General features: G+C 40.9%; 1 protein-coding gene across 1 annotated transcript; it reads right to left on the minus strand.

Annotated features, from left to right (window-relative positions):
- Positions 1-219: 219 nt before the first annotated feature.
- On the minus strand, positions 220-6,431 carry LOC139187845 (uncharacterized). Its single transcript, XM_070804452.1, has 3 exons — positions 6,107-6,431; positions 807-1,543; positions 220-573 (listed from the first exon to the last, which is right to left on the minus strand). Exons 1-3 carry the CDS (start codon positions 6,429-6,431, stop codon positions 220-222), a joined length of 1,416 nt encoding a protein of 471 aa, XP_070660553.1.
- Positions 6,432-12,765: the final 6,334 nt, after the last annotated feature.

Genomic DNA, 12,765 nt, shown 5'->3' on the forward strand with positions numbered 1-12,765 from the left:
GTAGATAACTCCACAATCCAAAAGCTTGATTACCTCCTTCTTCACAACTTCCATCATCGGAGGGTTGAGACGGCGTTGAGCCTCTCGAGATGTTTTGGACCCCTCCTCTAGAAGTATGCGATGCATGCATGTAGTAGGGCTAATTCCCTTTATGTCGGCCAAGGTCCATCCAATTGCCGTTTTGTACTCCTTAAGCACTCGCACCAATTTGCTCTCTTCTTATGCCGTGAGTGAGGATGAAATAATGACTGGCAACGTGTCATCCTCGCCCAAGAAAACGTACTTCAAGTGACTAGGCAACGGCTTAAGTTCAAGTGTAGGTGGCTGCACAACTGAGGGAAGCATTTTATTAGCCGAAACTGAACTTAAAATAGGGTCCGAATACTTACCCGATTGTGATGGCAATGACTCGAGGGCAGCCACCATCTCAATAACCTCATCACTAGGGGGCACGGCCAAGGAGGTTATATGCATGCCGTGGGTTTCCATGGTGCTAGCTTCAACGTTTTGCTTGTCCATTCCACGTGCGATGACCAATTCAAGTGCATCGTCCATCAAATTGTCCAAATGGTCCTGCGCCAAAGAATCAAGTACATCAATAGCAAAACATGAATGATTCTCACTAGGATACTTCATAGAATCAGAAAGATTGAAATTAATAACTTCCCCATCAAATTCCATCGTCAAAGTGCCATTATAGACGTCAATCTTCGTCCGAGCAGTTTTCATGAATGGCCTTCCAAGGAGGATGGGCAATGAAGGGGCATGATCCGATTCATCCATCTCAAGTACGTAGAAATCCGCACCTGCACTAACACATCTTCCAAAACTCCCTTTGGATATGCATTAGATCTATCAGCTAATTGTATGATTACACCATCGTTTTTCAATGCTCCTAGGTTCATAGATGCATAAATTGAATATGGCATGACATTTATAGATGCACCTAGGTCTAACATGACAGATTCAAACCTAGAATTACCAATAACACACGGAATTGTAAAACTACCCGGATCTTTGCATTTTGGGGGCAGCTTGCGTTGTAAGATGGCTGAGACGTTTTCACCTACTTTGACCACCTCCTTGGTCGAAATCCTCCTCCTATTGGTGCAAAGTTCCTTCAAGAACTTGGCGTACCTCGGGACTTGCTTGATTGCATCCAAAAGGGGGATATTGACTTGAACTTTCCGAAACGTCTCCAAAATGTCCTTTTCCGCTTCTTCTTTCTTTGTTTGCTTAAACCTACTAGGAAAAGGAACATTCACAGGAAAATTATTAGTAGGAACTGAACTTGACACGTTTTTACCTTTATTGGATGAATTGGACGAATTGGGATCACTTGTAGCTTGCGGCAATGTTGGTTCCACCTCGGCCGTGAGTTGCTTTTCCTCCTCCTCTTCAATTCTCAACTCTTCCTCCTCGTTGGAACGTGACTTGGATGGTTTGAGGTCAGATCCGACTTGCTTTCCACTTCGCAAATGCATAGCTTTTGCAGATTCGAATCCACCTTTCGGATTGACCACCGTTGAGCTAGGCAACCTTCCTTGCTCACGAAATTGCCCCATGAACTCGGCAATTTGTCCCACTTGCTTCTCCAAGTTGTCCACCCTCTTGTCTTGGATTTGCCTCTCTTTGTTTTGAGTTTGGACTTCCTGCGTCAAAGTAGTAAGTAATTGAAAAATCTTATCATTATCACTTGAATTACCTGCATTGCTTTGGGCAGGTTGTGCTTGGGCTTGTGGTGGTGCCAACGGCTTTTGATAGAAACGTGGGGGTTGTTGCCTAAATCCGCCTTGTTGTTGGCCTTGTTGGGGGTCTCGCCATTTGAAATTCGGATGATCACGCCAACCGGGATTGTAAGTATTGGAAAACGGATCACCACGTGATTGGTATTGGTTGCCATATCCCATGGCATTGAGTGTCTCCCACCCTCCATTCTCGATCAATTGTGGGCACTTGTCCGTATGGTGGTTTGGCATGGAGCATACGCCACAAGAAGCTACGGGTTTGACTTTTGGACCTTCCACCACCTGAGAAAGCAACGTAGTAAGGTTAGCCATTTGATTTTGAAGTTTGGTTATGGCACTTACCTCATTGACTTAATGTTGCCGTGGCATGCTCCTTTGTCCAACACCTTCGTATTGTTGAGCGTTCAACACTCGATTAGCAATCAACATCTTTGCAGCCGTAGGGGTCTTGTCCACCAATGCTCCTCCCGCTGAGGCATCTAGCATTTGACGTTCAATTGGTAGAAGTCCCTCGTAGAAGTATTGTAGAAGTAGTTCCTCCTTCATTTGATGCTGTGGACATGAAGCAACAAGAGATTTAAAACGTTCATAATAAGTTGGAAAGGATTCACCTTCATCTTGTTGAATGCAACTTATCCTTTTGCGTAGGAGGATGACTCGAGAAGTTGGGAAAAACTTCTCTAAGAAAGCTCGTTTCATGCTCTCCCATGATGTGACAGTTCCGGGAGCCAATTCTTACAACCAATCTTTCGCCTTCTCTAGGAGAGAAAAGGGAAAGGCCTTCATCTTCAAGATGCTCTCATCCACGTTCACCGGAGTCATGCTTGAGCAAACGACTTCAAACTCCTTCAAGTGCTTGTTCGGATCTTCCATGGACAGCCCATGGTACTTTGGAATGTGATGTAACAAGCTTGACTTCAATTCGAACTCGGCAGTTTTGTCCGGAGCCGCCCTAGGGTATTGGATACATAGAGGTGCAGCATTATCCAATCCCGAAGCGGAAAGCTCCTTGATCGTTCGGTTGTCCGCTGCCATGTCTTCCACTTCCTCTTCAAATTCAGAAACGGACTCGGAACTTGCACTTGATTCACTAGGTTCCGGGTTCTTCCTCTTTGGTCTCAACTCACGCTCAAAATCGTCGTCAAAGTCTAAAATATGTTCGTGAACCGGATTAGAACTCGGAGTCATAAACAAGTACCTAAAACAAGAAACAAAATAACATAAGAATCTGATCTAATAAGAAAAACGAAAATAACAATCCAAGGGATTAGCAAAGTTGCTAATCCCCGGCAATGGCGCCAAAATTTGATATGATATTTAACTAGCACTCAAATTAAACCCTCTTTTTATCAATTGTAGCAAAATACGTAAGTAGGGACTGTTCTAGGCCGGGGATTAGGAGGGATTGCAAAATCACTTGGAAATGACTCAAAAACGTAAAAACAAGTTTAAAACACTAACTAGACTCAAAGAATGTAAAACTATAACTTAAAACACCAAAACAAACCAAAAGACTCAAAATAACACAAAAACACTCAAAACTGCCTTAAAACCACTTTCTGGGCAGTTTTGAACTCTAAACAAGATTTTGACGAAAATAGGTTTTAACTTGACTCAAAACACTTAAAAACACAAACTAACACACTTTCTAACTAATTTGACACTTGAAAACAAAGGGGGATTTGGTTTTTACGAAATTGAAAACAAAATATAAACTTGTAAATCAAAACAGATTTTAAAACGAATTTGGTTTAAATGAATGGATGGTAAGCTAGCTAAGGGGTTCATCTCCACACATGTTATACTTGCATTCAAAACGATTTCCAATTGCTTTTCAATAACCCATGAATTCTCAACGCCCCAAGTTAGTTAGGTCCGCTTAAATTAACCTTCAGATTTTCCTAACGTTATTGAATTGGATGATTGCATACGACAACCCAAAATATTCCCCACAAGTCCCCTACATGATTGCATAATAGAGATACAAGCAAGAATCATTAAGTTCTATGAAAACCATAAGCATTGACGAAGCACTTGTTACTATGATTGCATGAAACTTATGCCAAGAATTTACTTAACGCGATTGAGATCATCAACCTTTACTACTGGTGATTATAAGTCCATAACGATTAGGTGAAATTTCCTTATATCCTAGCATTCAATTTATGCATGATAATTAAGCGTGCACTCTCAACCAACACACATAAATCAATGTAATTCGCATAGATAAGTAAATTGAATTCACAACTTATGAAACGTAATTAGAAGTAATCAAATCATATCGCAAGCATAAACATGTATTTCGAATCCCCCCCTAGCCAAGAGGGGGTTTAGTTCCTCATAGACACAAAACAAAGAGAATTGAATTTAAACATTGAAATCAAAGGAAAAGAAACACCTAGAAATTCCAGCGACGCGAACTTGAATTGCATGAACTTCCAAGCTTCCTTCTCCTCCTCCTTGGTGCGGCAAGGACCTTGGACAGGTTCTTTGGGGTTATGGATGGCGTAGAATGGATGGGGGATGTGTGATGGTGTTTAGGGTTGATGGGTGGTGCGGCTAGGGATGATTTTGGGCAGAAAATATGGAATATGGTGGTGGAAAGGTGCGGGAGAAATCAAGGTTTAATTTCTGGCGTGAATGGTTATGTATGAGAGGTGGTCCTCTAATCTAGGAGTTAATATGAGTATATATAGGCACTTAAAACCTTAGGGGAATCAGATATGGACTTGAATAACCCAAATCCACAAGGAATTAGGCTTAGAAATCAGAATCCACAAGGGAAAAGGTCCACCAAGGTGCGGCTGAATAGGGAGAGGAAGGATAAGGCTTCTAGAATGCCTTGCAAGGCAAGGAACTAAGGCATCTAGAAGCTAGGGTGCGGCACCAATGTAGGGATTAGGGATAGGGCTTCTAGAAAGCCCCAAAACTGATAGGAAATGTAGGAAACTCACGGCAAGGAGGGGAACACTCTAGAAACTTCTCATTTGTGCCCTACAACAATTAGGAGTCCTTCTAGCATTAGGAAAACATGTCTCAATCCTCCCTTGACTTGGAATTGTTCTCCCTCTTCATCTTGGAAACCTTTCCTTCTTGGACTTGGAAAACTTCTTTGTTGCTGAAACTTGATGCCATTTGGATTTAACTTTCCTACTTCGAGTAGGAAACCTTGTTTGAGTAGGAAACTTCATTCGTCTAGGAATCCATCTTCAACTAGGAATCCTTGATTGATTAGGACACCTTCTTGGACTAGGATTTCATCTTCAATTTGGGTCTTTCCTACTTCAACTAGGAATCCTTGCTCAAGTAGGAATCATCATTTTCAAATCTTCATTTTCGTCCAAACCCTTGACTCCAAATATGTGATATCCAATCCAAGCTCCATTTTGCTCCAAAAGGCTCCAAATTGCTTCTTTTTATGTAATATGCCTTTAAAACCTAAGAACACAAGAAACTAGCTTAAAAGACTACTTTACTAAGGAAAAACACTATAAATGCACAAGAACAAGCTAAACTAAGGCGCATAAATATGCTCCTATCATTTACTCCAATTCCTTCCTCGATGGTGGGTTGTGGGACATTCTTCTTGACTAGTGTTGAACATTCCTGCCCTATATTTTCAATTACATTAATAGCACAACAAGAACGAACATCATTAGTATTCTCAACCGATTCAGAAATCTTAAAGTTAATCATATCACCACCAAAGGCCATAGTTACTGCTCCCTTGGCCACGTCAATCTTGGTTTGAGCCGTTTTCATGAATGGTCGTCCAAGTAAGAGTGGTGATGGTGGAGAGTGGGTTGAGTCCTCCATATCAAGCACATAGAAATCTGCAGGAAAAATCAAGTGGTCTACCTGCACCAAAACATCTTCCAACACTCCTTTGGGGTATGCATTAGATCGATCGGCTAATTGAATAATAACTCCATCATTTTTAAGCTTTCCTAGATTCATAGATGCATAAACAGAATATGGCATGACATTTATAGATGCACCTAAATCTAACATAGCATGATCAAACCTCGTATTGCCAATAACACAAGGGATAGTGAAACTACCTGGATCTTTGCATTTAGGTGGTAACTTTCTTTGCAACAATGCAGATACATTCTCACTTACGTGTACCACCTCTTTCTCCCGAATCCGTTTCCTTGTTGTACAAAGCTTCTTCAAAAACTTGGCATACTTCGGGATTTGCTTTATAGCATCGAGGAGAGGGATATTGACATGCACCTTTCTAAACGTCTCAAGAACGTCTTTTTCCTCTTCTTCATTCTTGGCTTGCAAAAATCTGCTAGGAAAGGGTACATCCGGAGGAATAACATTAGAATTAACTTGAATTGTACCTTCCTTACCCTTATTGGCCGAATTGGATGGCTTGGGTGGTTGCGGCAAGGATTGCTCAATCCTTGCCGTGGCCTTTGCTTGCTCCTCCTCTTCTATTTGCAACTTCTCGTCCTCCTTGAGGGCAGATTTGGATGGTTTTGGCTCGGTTCCTACTTCTTTCCCACTTCTTAGCGTGATAGCATTGGCAGTTTCGACTCCTCCCCTCGGATTGACAACAGTTGAACTTGGCAACTTGCCTTGCTCTCGAAATTGGCCCATGAAGTCCGCAATCTGCCCTACTTGCTTCTCCAACTCATCCATCCTTTTGTCTCTATTTTGCATACCCTGCGCCATAGAAGTTAGTAATTGAAAAATCTGATCATTATCAATGGATGAATCGGAATTGGTTTGGGTAGGTTGTGCTTGAGGTTGTGTGGGTGCCAACGGCTTTTGATAGAAACCCGGGGTTTGTTGCCTAAATGCAATTTGTTGTTGGCCCTGTTGGGGTTCTCGCCATTTGAAATTCGGATGATCACGCCAACCGGGATTGTAGGTGTTAGAAAAGGGATCATTCCTTTGTTGGTATTGCTGCCCAAAGCCCACGGCATTGAGGGTCTCCCACCCTCCATTCTCGATCAATTGTGGGCACTTGTCCGTATGGTGGTTTTGCATGGAGCATACGCCACAAGAAGCTACGGTTTTGACTTTTGGACCTTCCACCACCTGAGAAAGAAACGTAGTAAGGTTAGCCATTTGATTTTGAAGTTCGGTTATGGCACTTACCTCATTGACTTGATGTTGTCGTGGCATGCTCCTTTGTCCAACACCTTCGTATTGTTGAGCGTTCAACGCTCGATTAGCAATCAACATCTTTGCAGCCGTAGGGGTCTTGTCCACCAATGCTCCTCCCGCTGAGGCATCTAGCATTTGACGTTCAATTGGTAGAAGTCCCTCGTAGAAGTATTGTAGAAGTAGTTCCTCCTTCATTTGATGTTGTGGACATGAAGCAACAAGAGATTTAAAACGTTCATAATAAGTAGGAAAGGATTCACCTTCATCTTGTTGAATGCCACTTATCCTTTTGCGTAGGAGGATGACTCGAGAAGTTGGGAAAAACTTCTCTAAGAAAGCTCGTTTCATGCTCTCCCATGATGTGACAGTTCCGAGAGCCAATTCGTACAACCAATCTTTCGCCTTCACTAGGAGAGAAAAGGGAAAGGCCTTCATCTTCAAGATGCTCTCATCCACGTTCACTGGAGTCATGCTTGAGCAAACGACTTCAAACTCGTTCAAGTGCTTGTTCGGATCTTCCATGGACAGCCCATGGTACTTTGGAATGTGATGTAACAAGCTTGACTTCAATTCGAACTCGGCAGTTTTGTCCGGAGCCGCCCTAGGGTATTGGATACATAGAGGTGCGGCATTATCCAATCCCGAAGCTGAAAGCTCCTTGATCGTTCGGTTGTCCGCTGCCATGTCTTCTACTTCCTCTTCAAATTCAGAAACGGACTCGGAACTTGCACTTGATTCACTAGGTTCCGGGTTCTTCCTCTTTCGTCTCAACTCACGCTCAAAATCGTCGTCAAAGTCTAAAATATGTTCGTGAACCGGATTAGAACTCGGAGTCATAAACAAGTACCTAAAACAAGAAACAAAATAACATAAGAATCTGATCTAATAAGAAAAACGAAAATAACAATCCAAGGGATTAGCAAAGTTGCTAATCCCCGGCAACGGCGCCAAAAATTTGATACGAAATATATAAGCACACAAATTAAACCCTCTTTTTATCAATTGTAGCAAATTATGTAAGTAGGGATCGTTCTAGATGATGTGATAATTATGTTGACACACAAATTAAACCCTATGGATGACAATTGTAGTATATGAGCAAATAGGGATCGTTCTAACCGGGGATTAACTAGGGATGCTAATCAATGTGAAACTGACTCAAGAACATAAAAAATATAATGTAGAACACTAAACTAGACTCAATTAATGCAAAACTAGGGTTTAAAACACCTAAACAAACTAAAAACTCAAAACAGCAACTTAAAGGCTCAAAACTGCCTTAAAACCACTTTCTGGGCAGTTTTGAGTATATAACACTAGTTTGGACGAATTTGGACTATGACTTGACTCAAAACACTTAAAAACACAACTAATTGGATTTCTAACTAATCTAACACTTTAAAATAAATGGGGGAATGATTTTGACGAAATTAAAACTTTAAAACTCAGACTTTAAAAACAAATGTAAAGCAACACAGATTGTGATTAAATAGAATGGTGAGAAGCTAGTTAGAGGGTTCCTTATCCACACATGAACATATGCATACAACTCGATCTCCAATTACTCTTTCAACAAACCATGAATGACAATGCCCCAAATTAACTAGATTGCACCAATTAATTCTCAGATTTCCCTAGATTCATTGAATTGAATGGAATACGCATTACAACCAAATTATTCTTATCAAGGACCCTAACTATGGAATACGCATGATAGAGACACATATCAAAGATCATTAAGTTTAATGGAAATCATAAGCATTGACGAGGCATTCATAACTATGGGATACGCATGTTACTCTTGCCTAGGATTTACTTAACACAATCGTGACTAGCGACTTTCACTACTTATGAATACAAGTTAATAACGATTAGGTGAAATTCCCTTATATCCTAGCATCAAGTTTAGGCATGCAAATTAAGTGTCGACCCTCAACCCACATACATAAACAAGTTATCAATCAAATAGATAAGTAAATCACATTCACAATTTCTGAAATCATAATTGGAAGAAATCAAATCATATAAAACATATGTCCATGGCTTCAAATTCACCTCTAACTAAAAAGAAATTAGTTCCACATGTCTAACATAATTGAACAACAATTTAAATTAAACATGAAAACAGAAACAAAGAAAGAAAGAACTCCAAACACTCCACTAATGGCAGATTGCATGTGCAAGGCTTCTCCCTCCTTTGGACTGCACGGCACTACTTCTTCCTCCTCCAATGGTGGCTGCACAAGGTGGTGATGGTGGTGGGAAGGCACGGCAAGGGTGGATGTGGCAGAAATATGGGAAGTTGGGGGTGGAAGGTTGCGGCAGGGATGGAACTAAGGTTTTTGGCGTGAATGAATGATATGGGGGGTGATAGATTCGGCCAAGAGGTTTAAAAGAGTATATATAGGCACTTAAAAACCCTAGCAATCAGATTAGGGTTTCTAGAAACCCAAATCCACCAGAAAATAGGTTAAAACAATCAGAAATTGCATGGGAAAAGGCCTAGGGTGCGGCAGGTTTGGTGGGCTAGGGTTAAGGCTTCTAAAAAGCCTTGCAAGGCAAGGAAATCAGATACTTTTGAGGCCTAGGTGCGGCAAAGGGTTAGGGTTTGTAGATAGGGCTTCTAGAAAGCCCAAAACCAAGAGAAAATAGACCCAACCCACGGCAAGAAGGAGGAAAATGTTCTAGAACCATTCTTCGTGTCTTCCAACGCTTCGGAACCTTCCAATGTTGCTAAAACGCAAGGCCATTTAAGTTTAGGAAAGATCAACCCAAAATGGAAACTTTTAGGCTTAGCTTTCCTACTTCCAGTAGGAAACCTTGTTTGAGTAGGAATCTTCGTTCTTCTCGGAATCCATCTTCAACTAGGAATCCCTCGTTGATTAGGAATCCTTCGTCAATTAGGACTCTTCCTCGGACTAGGAATCCTTCTCGTACTAGGAATCCTCAAAATCTTCAAATCTTCAATTTCATCCCAACCTTGTGTTCCAAGCATGTACTTTTCACACCAAGCTCCATTAGGCTCTAAAAACTCCAATTTGCCATCTTTTATGTCATATGCCCTTTGAACCTGAAAACACATGAAAGTAGCTCAAAAGACTTCTTTTTTTATACGAATTTTCTTTCTTTTTTTTTTTCTTTTTTCTTATTTTTTTTTTTCTCATGCCTCAAAAGAGACTTTGGCACATCCACCTATCAAAAATCACTCCCCCACACTTGTCTTCTGCACACCCTCAATCAAAAGGAATTCATTTTAAGTCATGCTTACTATGCTTCAAGAACAAGGGTATGGATGGTCCTAATCTAGGCTAGGTAAGGATAATGTGGGTTAACAAACAATATAGGCTAAATAAGGCTCAACGGGGTTAAACCTACAAAAACAATGTATGGAATGAAGGCTTTTTGGATATGGTGGCAACTACTAAACAACTTTTTCTCGAATATGTGTTATGCAATTCAATGAAATGTTTTGAATGAAATTGGCATGAGTTCTAGCATTTGGAACTAAAGTGATGAAACGCCTTCTAAGTAATAACCAAGCAAAGAATAATGAGATCATGCAACGACTTTAGAAAACAAGAATGCACAGATTTTAACTCTCCAAATAAAGTTTAGGCTCAAGTCTCTCAGGGTTGTAACTTTAGTTTGAGTTTCTTCCTTCAAGCATGTTACAAAAACTGATTTTTTTCCTTTTTGATTACATGTGAATTCATAAGTTATAACTACAACTAAGCATAAACCAAGAGTAAATCAAACTTCCATCCATGTTTATAACTCTCTTCAATAGTCATGCAATTAAAAACCGAATCCTCATCATTGTGTTGGAAGGTACCCTAAGACACAAACAAACACACAAAAACAACTTACAAACGACTCTTTTTGGGTTTTTTAAAACAAATTTTCAAATTTTTATGGGATTTTCGGATTTTTGAATCAAAACACATTAAAACACACCAAAACAGCCTAAAAACACCTAAAAACAGCAAGAAACAACATTGGAAATTATGAGTGAGAAAACCCTTCAAATTTGCATCAAAACACTTTGGTTACCCCCCCACACTTAAACCAAACATTGTCCTCAATGTTTCAAGCATAGACTCACACAAAAATACATAAACAAACAAACCAATACTAACAAACTAAACATGGCAGAAACGAAAGAAACAACAAAGAGAAGGGTTTAGAAACGCAAATCTGGAATTGGAGTGCCCTCTAGGTCTTCCTCTGTCAAATGCATGGGTTGCCTCCCATGAAGCGCTTGCTTTAACGTCTTCCAGCCGGACGGTACCTCCGTTTAAGCTTGACTATGTGCCACGGCATGGAGGGGTACCTCCTCCACGACATGCTCCTCAAACATCTCGTAATAGGGCTTCAATCGATGCCCATTCACTTTGAATTCTTGTTGCGTCCTTGCACTCTTGATTTGCACTGCACCATGAGGGAAAACATTAGTTACAATAAAAGGACCAACCCATTTGGAACGCAACTTACCCGGAAACAACTGAAGGCGAGAATTGAACAACAACACTTTCTGCCCAATAGAGAACGTCTTGGCACGAATCATCTTGTCATGGAATGCCTTCGTTTTCTCCTTGTAAATCCGGGCATTCTCATTTGCTTCATTTCGGATTTCCTCAAGCTCACACAATTGGAGCTTCCTATGTAAACCTGCGGCATCAAGGTCCATGTTAAACGTTTTGACGGCCCAGTGTGCACGATGCTCTAACTCGACGGGAAGATGGCATGGCTTCCCATAGATGAGCCGAAAAGGTGACATCCTAATGGGGGTTTTGTAGGCAGTGCGATACGCCCACAATGCATTGTTTAAGCGCAAACTCCAATCCTTCCTTGTAGGCCCCACGGTCTTCTCAAGAATTTGCTTGATTTCCCTATTCGAAACCTCGGCTTGCCCGCTCGTTTGAGGATGATAAGGTGTGGCCACCTTATGCGTGACATTGTATTTCTTGAGCAACGCCTCGATGGTTCGATTACAAAAATGGGAACCTCCATCACTGATGAGCACTCGTGGCATTCCGAACCTTGCAAAAATGTTAGTTTTCACAAAATCTGCAACCACTCGAGAATCATTAGTTCGGGTGGCTTTTGCTTCCACCCACTTCGACACATAATCCACAGCAAGTAATATATAAAGAAATCCATGTGACGAAGGAAAGGGACCCATAAAATCAATACCCCAAACATCAAATATTTCAACACTAAAAATGGGGGTTTGCGGCATTTGTTGTTTAGGACCTATATTGCCCGTTCTTTGGCATCTATCACAAGACATGCAAAATGTTCTAGCATCCCTAAAGATGGTAGGCCAATAGAAACCACATTCTAATACCTTAAGTGTTGTTCTATTAGTGCCAAAGTGTCCCCCACAAGCAAAAGTGTGACAAAATGTTAGAATAACATTAAACTCAGAATCGTGCACACACCTACGTATAACTTGGTCAGGGCAATATTTCCATAAATACGGGTCATCCCACACATAAAACCGTGCCTCTTTCTTCAATTTATCACCTTGGTGTTTAAGTAATTCACTAGGAACATGTTTAGACACCAAATAATTCACCAAATCAGCATACCATGGTTCACTTACCTTGATGGACATCAGTTGCTCATCTGGGAATGTCTCTATGATAGGCACGGCATCCTCCTCATGTACCATACGGCTCAAGTGGTCAGCCACCACGTTTTCACTTCCCTTCTTGTCCCGGATTTCGATATTGAACTCTTGGAGAAGAAGCATCCAACGAATGAGTCGTGGTTTGGCCTCCTTCTTGGTGAACAAATACTTCAATGCTGCATGGTCAGTATAAATAATAACTTTAGTACCAAGCAAATAAGAACGGAATTTATCTAAAGCAAATACAACAGCTAGAAGTTCTTT

This window comes from Malus domestica, chromosome 09 (assembly GCF_042453785.1).
Source record: "Malus domestica chromosome 09, GDT2T_hap1".
Taxonomy (NCBI): domain Eukaryota; kingdom Viridiplantae; phylum Streptophyta; class Magnoliopsida; order Rosales; family Rosaceae; genus Malus; species Malus domestica.

Coding starts and splice junctions, on each gene's coding strand:
- LOC139187845 (XM_070804452.1), bottom strand. CDS start 6,431: ATGGCGCAGGGTATGCAAAATAGAGACAAAAGGATGGATGAGTTGGAG. Junction 1,544..6,106: donor ATCCAATTCGGCCAATAAGG/GTAAGGAAGGTA, acceptor TTCGTGAGCAAG/GAAGGTTGCCTAGCTCAACG. Junction 574..806: donor TGGAAGATGTGTTAGTGCAG/GTGCGGATTTCT, acceptor TCTTTGGCGCAG/GACCATTTGGACAATTTGAT.